Source organism: Brachyistius frenatus, unplaced genomic scaffold (genome assembly GCF_029030835.1).
Source record: "Brachyistius frenatus isolate BFR_SWC_R1_liver_20210118 unplaced genomic scaffold, ASM2903083v1 Contig_75, whole genome shotgun sequence".
Taxonomy (NCBI): Eukaryota; Metazoa; Chordata; class Actinopteri; family Embiotocidae; genus Brachyistius; species Brachyistius frenatus.
Window position 1 is genome coordinate 1571464 of NW_027210674.1, and position 14376 is coordinate 1585839.

Below are 14376 nucleotides of genomic sequence, written 5' to 3' on the forward strand. Positions count from 1 at the left end.
GATATGAAGTGCCATTCAAATTATCTCCAATAATACCATGAAGGGATGTAAAAAACAACAACAACAAAAACAGTTTTATTAGAATATCCTCACTTTTTCTACCTGTTCTGCCAAAAAAGGCAGCGTGTGATGAAGCGGGGAAGTACACCGGGTTTAAAGACTTCAGCCTGGACAATCTACTGGAGGCGTTGTGGCCTTTTTTACTTAAACTGTTATCATAAAACTAGTGAACAGTGACAGCAGCTCTCTGCTGCTCTCTGTCCGTGTCTTCACGGACAGTTCAGGTAGGTATATACATATATATATATTCAGAGAGACCAACTTAAGAAAACAATCCACATTCAATGTGTCACCTGCCCAACGGCTGCTCGTATTCACACAAAGCACAAAAACGTTGACATCTAAACATCTAAAATAGAGTTAAAAAACGAGATGGCAGCTACTGAGATCTGCAAACCTGCAGCTCCTTTCACAACTCTTTCACCAGAGTTACAGCTAGTTTGTATTCTTCTTTTCCTTCTTTTCCATCACGAACTGCTGCCTCTGTTTTATATGTGGAAAAAACTGTTGAATCATAATGCCACTTCATCAAAATGGACATTTTTCATTTACAGATGAGAAAATGAGTGACTAAATCTTAATTTGGTTGTTGCTGAGGGGCGATCCATAGTTATCTTTTCAAACTAAGTTCCACTTGAAATAACACTGAGTCATGAGGCTGCTGACTTTCTATGACTTTAACTGTTTAATTAGTTGACTTGTGACTTTACCTGTTATCTGTCTTTCTATGACTTCAGCTATTTAATTGTCTTAAGTAGTTTACGTATCTTTTTTTTGCTCATGCATCTGCATGAAATAATATGTATAACCAGAGGTTATACCTCAGTTTTGTATGTATTTCCTCCTTTTTGAAGGCCAGATTTTGGGTCCGCTGTTGTTGTGTTGGCTGTTTTTCTCCTCCAGCTTTTCCTGTAAGGATTCTTTAAAACAAACTGGACCAGAATAGACGACAGAGAACCAGAAGATGGATGAGGTGAAGTGATTTCCCACCATAACGAGGGAGACTTCTCTCATTATGCCGTTGTTTGTTTATTTCGACTGCAGTGCGGTTGCTGCGACCGCAGTCAGGTTGATTGCAGTTGTTGCATGTTGGTCTGTTATTTGGAGCAGCGGAGTGATTTTTAATTGTTTTATGAAATGCCACATGGTGACTTCCTTCTGATTCCTCTCTGTGTGTCTCTCTCATCTCTCCAGACCGTCAGAAGAAGCTGCCACAGCAGCAGCAGCAGCAGCAGCAGACACTCCCCTGGATGTCTCTGCCCACCACACACCTAATCAGCCCTGATTAGATGCATTGTTAGCGGCGGGGAAGCCGGCCTTTCAGAAGTTCGGATGACGGGACAGAAGAAAGCGACGGGCGTCTCTCAAATAAAGCCTTCATCAGACACTGAGCAGAAACATGTGTCTGTTTATGGCGGCTGGATAACAGTAGTCACATCTCCAACTGGTCCTGCAGTCTCATCCCCATTTACCTTATTTTACCACCACCGGCTTCATCTCGACACAACATCCATGTAAACACACACACACACACACACACACACACACGCACGCACGCACGCACGCACGCACGCACGCACGCACGCACGCACACGCACGCACGCACGCACGCACGCACACACGCACGCACTTAGTCTGACAAAGACTCTCCTCTCCATCCACACCAACATAAGAGATCCAAAATCAGCATCAAGTCAACACAATAGCAATTAGTAAAAGGGACAATTTGTTCACATCTGGAGTGGATTTCCTCGCCACCAGAATACCCAGCAGTTCCTTCTTTTTCTTGGTTTTGGCGCGGTGGGAAATGACTGCGTGTGTTTTTATGTGTTTTGTTTAAAGCAGATGGGCGGTTTACATTAGCGGAGATGGGCAATAAACAGCTTAAAAAGGATGGAGGGGAAACCTCACAGAAGGAGCGAGAGACGCACTGTTGTCCCGTCCAGCTGCGGGGACGCCTGCTGGGGACACGCTGGGCAGGACTTTCTCGCTCAGTCTCGCTCAGGCTGGCGTTTGGTTAATTATATAGGTTGTGTGCTTTAATGAGCCTGGGTCTCAGGGTGAGACTAAATGTGTCCTGTTTGGGTCATGGGCTGAAAAGGCACAAGAATTTCTCTTTTCTCTTTTTATTGGGGGGCAAGACGTGGACGTATTTGAGCCATGAACACACAGATCTGCATCTCAGTGCTTGATTAAAGCTCAAACGCAAACGTTACACAACATATCTGCTGGTCATGGTGGTGTCGGGCTGTGAGATAGCTCACAATCACATCCTGTGCTTGTGACATCACCACCGAGCAGCTGGTAGGTGATCATTTCTGGGTAACACAAGAGTTAAAGGTGGGGAAGTCTTTTCCGTGATGCGGGAGTGGGGGTGGGGGGCGGGATATCGGGTCAGAGACAGCCCACGTGAGCGGCCTGCAGCAGGTTGATAAGGTGGACGGGTGGAGCAGCTCCACCGCCACGTCACGAGGACACACAACAGCTGAGAGGAAACCTAAAAATAAAAACAGGATTCTTGTCAACATGGTTCTGTTTATTTTGGACACTTTTCTTAACGAGTCTGAATCTAGATTCTGGTTTTATCTGCGTCATATCACGAGGTAGCTGATGGGAAAACTAAAAAGAGGGATTTTACCCAAGAGTTTTGTTCGTTTTTTAGCACCTTTACAACTAAATAAATCTTCACAACCAAAATGAGTTCTATTTTTCATTACTTTCATGTTGGATTAAGTTTTTATATATCGGTCACTGAAACATGCCACAAACTGTCCTCAAGGGATCCAGAGAGGAAAAACTTAATTCTAATTTTGTTAGTTGTTGATATTTGTTGTTCCATATTTAAAATTTAATAAATCTTTAGAGCGGAAATACATTTTGTAAATATTTTGGGCCTCCTTTAAATGTTAAAGTTAATCTGTACAAATCTAAATCGTGAGAGTTTGTTACATTTATGTTGGATTCCCTTTGTATCATCACTGAAACCACCATCAGAATAAACATAATGCACAAGGTTACATTTTGTGAAGGGAAACTTGTTTTGGCTCTTTTCATCTAAATTGAATTTTGAGTTGTAACGAATTTAATTTCTTCTTTTGTTAAACTTTTTTTTTCCCCTCCAAAGAGCACAGTGCCACCAAACTGAAGTTAGAAACATGCATTCTTTTTCTTTTATCTTTTACCAATTTTGTCTAGTTTTCTTAACATCTCTAAATCAAAATAAATCTCCTCTTCTGGTAGATAAGGTCTAAACTGATGCCACTTCCAGATGGGATCCTGGCTGAGAGAAACAAACTAAACTAAAATGAACATTTTGTCAACAGAGTTTTGTTCGTTTTGGCTCTTTGTCTTAAGAACATCTAAATCAAATTAAATCTTGGTAGTGGAAATTAATTTTGTTACTTTTATGTTAGGTTTGGTTTTCTTTTAATTCACCCAATAATGCACAAATATGCCACTTAGTAACAATAAAAAGGCATTTTGTTAAGAGTTTTGTTTGCTCTTCCACTTTTCGTGAGCGCTCCTAATGCAAGTATAAACCGTCAGAGCTGAAATTAGTTTTTACATTTGATTTCATCTTTATCATTATAAACCTGCTGCCAGTGGGGGAGAAAAACTGAAACTAAAAACAAAGTTTTGTTCGTTTTGGTTCGTTGTCTTACCACTTCTAAATCGAAATAAATCTTCATAACCAGAATGAGTTACTTTTAACGGGATCTAATCTGAGAGGAAATTAAAATAAATCTTTAAAGAACAGATCTTTACTATTTAAATTATGACTTTTGTTAGTTTGGAGTATTATTTTTTTTTTAACACCTCTAAAACTACAGTTGTAAAAACAGTTTTGAACAAATATTTGGACTTGAAATAACAAACTCCTTCAGAGGTTCACAAGTTTTCACGATCAAAATGTTACTTTTTTGGTGAAGTCAGTTTTAAATGATCCTGTCAGTTTTATCTAAGTCACTAAAATGCATCTGAGATACTGAGAAAAACTAAAGATGGGCCTTTTGTCAACAGAGGTTTGTTCATCATGGCTTTTTATCTCGGCATATCTAGATCTACGTAAATCTCCAGAGCTGAAATGTGTTTTATTACTCGACTACTGTTAGATTTATTAGTTTTATTTTTATGAAGGTAAGCTGCTGCATATGGAAGATCCTGCTGAAAACCGAGGCAACTAAAAACAGGCTTTTTATCAAAAGGGTTTTGTTAGACATGTCTTCTTTATACCTCTTCATCAGAAGAAATCCCCACTATCACAATGAGTTCTGTTACTTTGTTGTTATTTCTGTTAGATTTGATCAATAAGACAGGAAAACTAAGACTAGAACGATTTAGTCAATAAAGTTCTGTTAGTTTGAAATCTGAAACTAAACAAATGTTTTGAGCAGAAATCTGTCAAGTTGAAATGACTTCATATTAAATGTTCTACTATTTTAAGAATAAAGGACTTTACTGGCCTTCCTTTTGTTTCAAGTGCACAAATCCATTTGGTGAATTTAACATTAACTGTCTGTGAACATATGAGGTTTCTGCAGCTAAATGTGAAGTGACACCACACCAAGCGAGTCACAGCCTTCAGCTGAACTGAAAGCTGGGTTGTCAGTAGCAACGCAGAAAGGTCACCAGGAGGCGGGTTGTTTTGAGGTTGACTACCTTATTTCCTTCTTGTGAAAGGCCACAGGCAGAGTGAGAGCCTGCTGCTCTGCACCATAAGACAGAGGTTCAAACCGAGAAATGGGGAAACGTGAGTGACATATATGGATGCGTGGATGTTATGAATGGCAAACTTGTTCCTCTGCAGCCTCACAAAGTAAAGTGTGATTCACTCAAAGGTTCAAAAAGGGAAATTAAATTGTTAAAAGTTTGGACACTGAGCCAGAGAGAGATTACATAAGAAATACGCCTCATTTGGTTGTTGTGGTCTCTGCCGTTAGTTCACCTGAAGGAAGCCTCCTTCTCTCCCTCTTTCTGTCTTCTTTCTCATACTCCGGTTGTGAGTTGTGGTTCTTTGCATTGTTATCATTGCTGTCATCTCTAACAATGAAAAACAGTGTGTGTTCAGGGGATGGGGGAGGAGCAGACACAGACAGAACGACAGGAAAAGAGGGAAAGAGCAGCCAGCTGTCGAGCATCAGAGAAAAGAAAAACGAGAGTGATTGAGTACAAAGAGAGAATACGTTAGACTGGCTTGGCTGAGCTGGAGGATGCAGAGGGATTAATTATCCTTCAAAGCAAAAAGCCCGACTTAAAGCTTGGACTCCTGATTGTGAAGAATTGGCCAAAAAAAAAAAGAGTCATGAACTTTGGTCTGAATTAAAAGAAAAAAAATACTCTTTAGTCTTTTTTGGGGGGATGTTTTGGTCACGCTGCCTGTTAAATCATAATAATAGTATCACCATTGACTTGCACACATTCAGTTGTCCTCGGCGAATTGTCTGCAGATCATCAGCGGTGTCGCTCAGCCTTTCAGCAGAGGATGGTGATCTCTTCAATGTGGCATATTTAAGCAATTATCAGTTGATTCAGTCAAACAAGGCAGGCTAGCAGAGGATCCCCACATCTGAATGGGAGAAGCAAAGGTTGGAGACCGCACCCGAACACGTGTTGCCATGCTGGTTTGGGGCACGTTGAGCACACATGTGAACATCTAATGACGAACATGTAATGATAGATCTGTGGGAGCGTCTCGGCCGTTATCGTTGGCCGCAGCGCTGATTGGCTCCATCTGATTTAAAGTCTGAGGCCACTTTTTTTGTTTTCATTGTGAACTTTGTACGATCATCTTCTGAGGATGAGAAAACAGCATTGATATTTTCACTGAATCACTGGTTGTATTTTTGATTCCCTGATTTTCCTCGAAACTTTAAAGCTGTCTGCAACATGGTGGAATCCAGTACAATTACTTTTTAAGGAGTTCAACGTTTCTAGTAAATGTTCCTGTGGCATCACGTTAAATGTTTGTTAGAACCAATGTTTGTGTGACGTTGACACATTTTTTTAGACGACAAATTGGGTAAAAATGTTGTTAAGACCAGAGCAGGACATTTAGACGTCTTACCTTACCATAAAAATACTACACATGGAACTTTTTTGGGGAAAAGAACAGTAAAAAGGAATTGAAAACAATTTAACCTGAGTATCACATTTACAAAGCAAATGACTTCAGTTTCATAATATTACACTCACTTTCAAGTTTATTGGAAATTTACTTCCAAACTAATAAAAGTTTTAAATCATTCTGATTCATATTTTCAATACAATTAACCAAGATAAAGAAAAGAAATTCAAATATGAATTATTTAATTTCAGTTTTGAATGACGTATTTCTGCAGAGATGCATTCCAGATGTGCTTTTTAGTCCCATTTACACTCTTTTTCCTGTTTTACAGAATATAAAGATCAGTTTCTTCAACATAGGAACTAAGTTTGTTTTCCCGTTCTAAAAACTATTAATAATCCACAAACAAAACGCATAAAATTAAGGTTTCATTACTTATATTATACAGTTTCGCTAAAACTTGAAACCTTTTTTATTTTGTGATCTTCTGTGTTTCTGGATTTGCTGTCTGCTTTTTAAAGACAACGTGTTTCGGTGCTTTAATTAAATTCTCGCCTTATAGTTATCTGGAATAGAACCAGAAAGTTAGTGTCACTTTTCTTCTGTCCAGCGGCAGAAAATAAATTAACACTTCATTGAAGGAAAAAAAAACTTGTTTGTGTGTTTCTCAAATTCTCATTTTCAAAGAATCGTGTCAAATTTTAAACCGTTCACGTCTCAATTTAGATGAAAACTTTTCACGCTTCATCCACTCTGATGAAAAATCACAAAATAACCTATGTGATACTCTCAGATCATAATATTGTCCATAATCACATGTGTCTTTGGGGACCAGATTAAGAATGTTTGTATTGTTATGTAAAACAAAGTTTAACTGCATTCCTAAACTGTAGGATTATTAATGATCATTGTTATTAATAGTCATATATTATTCAGATGTCTATTTTCTCAATAAGCTTGGCATAATTGAGTGACGGAGTCATGTATGAAGGCAACTGTTTATCTAAAAGCTTGTGGTAATTTTAATTTGGAGCTTTCTGTCAATGTGTTCTTGTTGCCATTCATTATTTATTTCATTAATTGATTGTTGATATTTTTGGAGGTTTATAAACTATGGTTACTATTCAAAACGTTGGTGATTACAAACGAGTTATATTCAAATATTCTTTGCATTAAAAGGCTTATATGTAATATGAAAAAAAGTCATTAAATGTAACAAGTTACATGACTTAAATGAAGTAATTAAAATAGTTATATTATTTAATTTTTTTTAACGTGGTAACGAGTAATCTGTAACCTGTTACATGTCAAAAGCTAAAAATCCAGTCTCCAACTAAAAGCTGTACTTCCTCCCGGACAGTAGGTGGCAGCAAACTCCCCTTTGAGTGTAGTTTAAATCCTTCACTAAAACCAAAATGAAGAAGACGCAAAGCCCGGTGCATTGTGGGATATGAGATGAACCACAATGGCGGTGAAACAACGAGCAGCTCACGCGTTGACGCTGTCGTGTTTCCTTTCATCGCTTCTCCTCCAGACGTGCCGGACCTCTGCCGGAGACCCGGCGTGGGATGAGAGCGGCTACGTGTTGTACTGCCCGTGCATGGGTAACTCACTCTCTGGTGGCGACACCTTTCAATTCTGCTGGATGGCAAAAGAAAGAGAAAAGTAGAGTCATTCAGAAGTGGAGAGTTCTCCTGAACGGGAACTCGTGTTGTACTGCGTTCAGACGTGGTGATTTAAAACCGGCAGACTGCATCTGAAGTCTTGACGTCGGAGACCAAGCGGCCATGTCTGACAGCTGTCTGACGGGACTGTTTAAAACCTGCTGGAAGCTTCAAAAAGTCATTTCGTGACTAACTTAAACTTCCGTTTTCTTATCGTGTGTTATCACGTATAACAATACAATTGACTTTTGGGAAATCAGAAGAAAAATCACAAACTCCTCATAAAGTGATGACATCACATGATGAAATCTGGAACATCTCTGAGGACAAAGATGATCGTGAAATTAAAAACATCTGTCAAAGTAATAGACGTTTTGGGCGTTTAGAAGATGTTATTTTTTTCATGTATATAATTTCTTTTCCATATTTTAAAATGTCCCTTTATATCTGTTTTTATGTGAAACACTGCATGTAAAGCATTTTGAATGAAAGGTGCTATCCAAATAAAGTTTATTATCATTACTATATGACCAGCAGCGCCCTCGCTGTCTCTCCATATAACAGGAAAAAGACAGAATCAGATAAATGTGAGGCCAAAGAAACTGTTAAACCCGAGCTGGCAGCCTGCAGGAAGCTCAGGAAAGAGTACAAAATCAAGAACGGCACCGAACACAGGATACAAACAATCACAGTTTAACATGGCCTGATTCTAATAGGTTTAATATCCAGGATATCATTTGTCATATAAAGTCATGTTGTTACACTCCCGTACTGCCACTAAATTGAAAGAAGCAGCACAAAGTTTGCTGTTGAAAACGAGAGTGTGTTATTGTTCAGGTCGCTTTGGAAACCAGGCAGACCACTTCCTGGGATCTCTGGCCTTCGCAAAGATGTTGAACCGAACCCTGGCGGTCCCTCCCTGGATCGTATACCGCCACCACACCCCCGTACACCAATGTAAGTACGCCACTGTGAGTGCACCAATATAAGCTTCTACTGACTTTTATAATTCAGCTAAATTTAGCAGTGTTTTGACCTCTGATTAGTGTGTATGTATTTCACGTTAATTATTCAATCTAGTTATAGTTGACCTCGTAGTTTCCAGAATAAAATCAGCAGCTGCGTCCTGCGGAGGTGCGACAAGCTGAAATGTCCTGCAGGTTTCACCAGCAACCAAATTTATGATTCTAATGCTGCTGTGATGTCCATATCAAATCGAATAAAACAAAAATAACAAGCTTTTCAAAATACAAATCATTCCACTCAAACAGAAGACGGAGTGCTGCGTAACGCATATAAAATAAATGACAACGTGCTAAATGGCAGCATCCAACTGTTTCCACACTCAAACATTGTCCTTTTTATTTTTTTTAGCACACCCTTCTTGAATCTGTGCTTCGTCCCGAAAACATCATCCTATTATTCTGTCTTGCATTTACCAAACAAGAAATAGGCCGTCAGATGCCCTGAACTCGGTCAACCCAAACACAACGCAGCCATTATACATTCTGTTGTCCTTTCAACTGAAATGTTCTTTGTCTGTCCTGTTCAGGTCCATGTTCCCTACAGCGAGTTCTTCCAGCTGGAGGCCTTGTCTTCCTACCACCGCGTGGTCAGTCTGGAGGCCTTCATGGAGAAGCTGGCTCCTGAAAACTGGCCCTCAGGCCAGAGGAACGCCTACTGCTTTGAGACGGCTGCCCACCGCAGTGCGGACAAGAAATCCTGCCCCATGAAGGTCAGAGTCCGATGGAGGACAATCTGAGTGGACTAAACCTGATTTTCAGACTTTCTCTATGACTGATGGTAAACTGTAAGTTTAAAGGGTTGAGGGGGAAATGCTGCCCCCTGCTGGGCCGTAGACCGCCAACCCTGAGTTGTAGAACTATGAAGCTGTTGTTCCTGTTTTGTTCCATCAAGCACGTCTGGTTCTGATTTATTTTCAGGACGGGAACCCGTTCGGTCCGTTCTGGGACCACGTCGGTGTGGAGTTTGACCAGTCGATCTTATTTGGTGGGATTTCATTCAGTGCCTACCACCAACCTCAGTGGATGAAGAAGTGAGTCCATGTTTGAGGAACCTCACGGTGCTGTAGACTCGGGTCGCAGCAGTATCACAGATCGCAGTGTACAGTGGTGTTCAAATTATGGTTATCATACCGTTTATACTGCTCGTTACTGCTAGTGAAATAGTATAAATCACTGACTGGAGAAAATAATCAGGAGATTAATCCATAATGAAAATAATAATTAGTTTCAGTTGGATACAAAATAGTTAAAAATGCTCCACCTCAACCAACTATAGCAGTAAAATCCTGCTTTTAAATGAATGCATGTTATTTATTTATTAATTTCCAACAGGGAAACTTTTCACACATGCTTCAAATCAAAGGATTTATTTCTGTAATTTTAACTATAGGAAAAAGTTTGTTCAACCAAAAAAAATACTAAAATTTTCTTGAAGGCTGATTGTAACTGATAATAATAATAATAATAATAATAATAATAATAATAATAATGAGATTGTGTATACCATGATACCGTGATATTTTCTGAGGGATAATGTAGAGTGGAAAACTCTTTTATGTCAATCAAAGTTGACATAAACCATTGAAACTGCCACGTTTTTTTTTTCTTCTCCATGTGTTTCCATGACAACAGTGTGTCTGGTTAACAGGCGGGTTCTTCTGCTCTTTGCACAGGTTCCCTCCCTCGGAGCACCCCGTCCTGGCGCTGCCCGGCGCTCCGGCCCAGTTCCCGGTGATCGAGGAGCACGTGGGCCTGCAGCGCTACGTGATGTGGTCCGACAAGATGGTGAAGGAGGGAGAGGAGCACATTGCTACCCTGCTGACCCGGCCGTACGTCGGCCTTCACCTGAGGATCGGCATCGACTGGGTGAGATCACCAGCTCGGACACGTCGGGGGTCTGAAGACATCACGGACGTCAGATTTCACGATTTCACTGATCCATTGCTCAGTTCACCCAGTTTCATACCAGCATTTTACCAAACATAATATTACTAAACGTGAGGAAATGATTGGTTTCGGATCCAAATATATAATGCCATTCTGTTGAGCTGCATCAGTTTCACCGTTCTGGTTTTGTATTTGCCAGCTGACTGTCACACTGTCATGACTTACCACCATGTGAGGTGTACAGGAGGAGCTTCTCGGCAGCATGTCAGTCGGTCTGCTGTGAAAAACGCCTTCATAATGTGTATAGAAGCCTGTAATGTGAAGTATACATCAATTCTCTTAGAATATTCAGAACGTTCAATCTGCCAGTTTTGTAATAATCTAATTTGAGGTGTGTTCTGTCAGTGGTTTCAGTGCCTACTTAAAGGTACAGTACCAGGCAAAAGTTTGGACACACACACACGCACACACACACACACACACACACACACAAAAAAATTAAAATGTATAATATTTTTCTATGTTGTAGAACAAAACATAGACAAACAGATTTACACACTGTTGGTAATATGTTAACGAGCTTCATGAGGGTACCACCCAGAAGGTTTTCAGTCAACATTTGAGTTAATTCAAGGTTTTCTTGTCAATGTGTTCGCGATCATCACTTGTTTTGTGTGTCGGTAGTGTTGGCACAGAAAACTGCCCTAGTCGACTACTCTAGTAATTCATAATATGGCAAGAATCACTCAACTACCCAAAGAGAAACAACTGTCCATCAACTCTTAAATTCATGAAGCTCAGTCAGTCCAGAAAAATGAAAGAACTTCAAAAGACCTGCTCCGACCGAGTAACACCGGGAGTGGACATTACACCCGAGGAAATCTGGGCTTTGATCTGATGAGTCCAAATGTGAGATATTTACTTCTTAGTGTCTATGAGACTCAGAGAAGATGAACGCGTGGTATCGACATGTGTGTTACCCACTCAGGAGACATTGATCCCCTTTAGTTTGAGCTCAGTGGGACCATCATTTGTTTCCCAGCAGGACAGTTAACCACAACACGCCTCAAAGCTTTTTAAAGACTGATGGAGTAGAAAATGGTTAAAAAAAAAAAGTAAAAGAAACCGTTTTGATCTTCTTAAAAAAGACCAAAACCAAGAGTGTTACTCCCTCTCTCATATTTCTGAGGCTCTCAGCTCCATAAAGATATAAATACTCAATCCAATCCAATTTTATTTATTTATCTCCAAATCACCACACAGGTTATTTCAAGGCACTCGACATATTAAAGTCCTCACAACACAACTTTACAACATTATAAAGAGAAAATCAACAATTCAACAGTTCCTATGTTAGCAGGTAGGAGGGGGGGAAACTCCAACAGAGGGAAGGAAAAACTTCATTTTAACAGGAAGAAAGAAAAAAAGACTGCACACATAAATACTGTCTCATTTAAAAGGAAAAAAAAAAAGCTCAGTAGTTTCCACTGGAGTTTTTAGCTAAACAGTAGGAAATTATGCATTTAGTTGAGGACTATTTTCAGCGGAGGAAGAATCCATATTTAGTGCTGTCGTAGTAGAAGTATTACCAGCAGCATTACCAAGTATGTGGGATTGACTCAAAGTAAACGACGGTGTGTTTGTTCCTGGTAGTAAATAGACGTGTCAGCCAGTTCAGCGCTGTGACTCACTGATGTGTGAAGAGGTCGGAGAAGGAATCAGACATTAAACATGACACTTGTTAGGAGGATACATTCACAGTCGGTTCTTTTCATTGAATTGATTGTTAACAAAAACATCCAAGTCGTGGTTCACAGTTCAGAACCGTGCTGGATGTTTGCGTGACGTTTGCCCCTCGACCGTCGGCTCCGTGTTGCTTCTCACTTCTGAATCTTTTCAAACCTTTTACAGCAAAACGCCTGCAAACTGCTGAAGAGCGGCGACGCCGGGCCGCACTTCATGGCCTCCCCTCAGTGCGTCGGCTACAACCGCCAGGCGGCCCTTCCCCTCACCACCAACATGTGCCTTCCGGACCTGGCGGAGATCCGCCGGGCCGTCAAGATGTGGGTGAAGAAGACCTCCGCCCGCTCCGTCTACATCGCCACGGACTCCGACTCCCACAGTCGGGATATTGAAAAGCTCTTTAAGGGCAAGGTGGGTTTTTAAAGCCTCTCTAATGCATGTTCTGACTCTCTTGTTTCTGGCATGTCTGACCTTAAATGTAACTTGAGCAGCTTAGTTTTAACCTTTAACTGTCTGTAAATGTGACATTTGTCAAACAGGTTTTGTCAGAATTAGCAAACTTGTTGACTTAGTTGCCGCCAACAAGAGCTGAATCCTGCCTTTCATGTTTACCAGTTGTTGATTTGTGCGTCTCACTGTTCCTCCTGCAGGTCAAAGTGGTGAGTCTCCAACCAGACTCGGCCCAAATGGACCTGTACATTCTGGGCCGAGCCGACCACTTCGTCGGCAACTGCGTCTCCTCCTTCTCCGCCTTTGTGAAGAGAGAGCGGGACGTCCGAAGCCTCCCGTCCTCCTTTTTCGGCATGGACAAGCCCGGCAAATCAAATCCCAAACAGGAGCTGTGAGGGTCACGTTGTCGCCCTGTGGACACGACTGTCATGAGGAGGCCGGAGCGCATGTGGGAGGCGGAGAACATTTCAGTGTGACACGATGGTTCATAATGTGCAAAGGCAGGTCCAATTTGAGAAAAGGTTTTAATGTGTGAGAAATGGAGGAAGATGGGATGTAGTGACATGTTTGTGAGATGTTACGACATGCACAGTGCTGCTGCCAAGCAACTCCAGTATCTGTATGTTCTTTTTTTTTAGTTATAGTTTCTACCTGTTTTTTTTTGTTCACCCTACTGAAGTCAGATTTCCTTTCCAAACACACCACTTCCTCAACGCTTCCTTTAGTTGCTGCCTATATTCTGTGGTCATTGCAGCTGATGTTTTGCAACCCAGACACGTTGTCAGGACCGCCGGTGACCTCAACGAACCCTGCAAAAGACTAATTGCACTGTCAGCGATCCGATTCAACCTCCTCTTCCTCGTCTCTCTCTCCCTCTCTGCGTTTCCCATCTCTGTAGTGCTTGTCAGTGTCCCTTCCTGCCTCTGCCCTCCATTCCAAGGAGAGCACAGTAACTGATCCTGCTGTACATACTAATTATAGGGAGGAAAAAGGAGACATCTCACCTCTCAGTTTACCAGGACCAAAAACTGGAAAAAGAAATCGTGTGAAACCCTCGACTGAATGTTGCGAGAACAGTATTGTTATTAGATGAACAAATATTTGCACTGGTTGAATAAATGCATGTGGGAGATGGATGAGGAATGAATGGATGATTTTGTAGTCGAATGTTTTCTATAATGTTTTTCACCAATAAAGTGATGCACACTAATTATTTTGAAGAATTAAATGGCCTCAGTGTGTTTACTGCCTCACTGAAAGCTTATCTGGTGCTACAGTTGAATCAGCTGATATGCAAAGCTGTGTTGAACCAGTGGGTTGAGACTTGGTTGCCAGATAGGACGGAGACACGTCGAATTAGTATTCATCATAATGCCTCGTGTGGGCTTATTCACGGTTGAATAACTTACTTTTTCAACCTCGAAGTGTTTGTGTTTGACTATAATACTGACGCGTTCTCGGAATCACTTCATGAATGTGTGTT

At 40.8% G+C, this 14376-nt stretch overlaps 1 protein-coding gene across 1 annotated transcript; it reads left to right on the forward strand.

The window, feature by feature from the left end:
* The first annotated feature begins 7587 nt into the window (after positions 1-7587).
* Positions 7588-14105, forward strand: pofut1 (protein O-fucosyltransferase 1). The gene is given in 8 exon segments (XM_069708414.1): positions 7588-7728; positions 8626-8728; positions 8730-8745; positions 9341-9523; positions 9732-9844; positions 10487-10679; positions 12612-12854; positions 13094-14105. Coding segments are annotated over 8 exon segments (1185 nt in total). The 5' UTR covers positions 7588-7589; the 3' UTR covers positions 13289-14105.
* Positions 14106-14376: the final 271 nt, after the last annotated feature.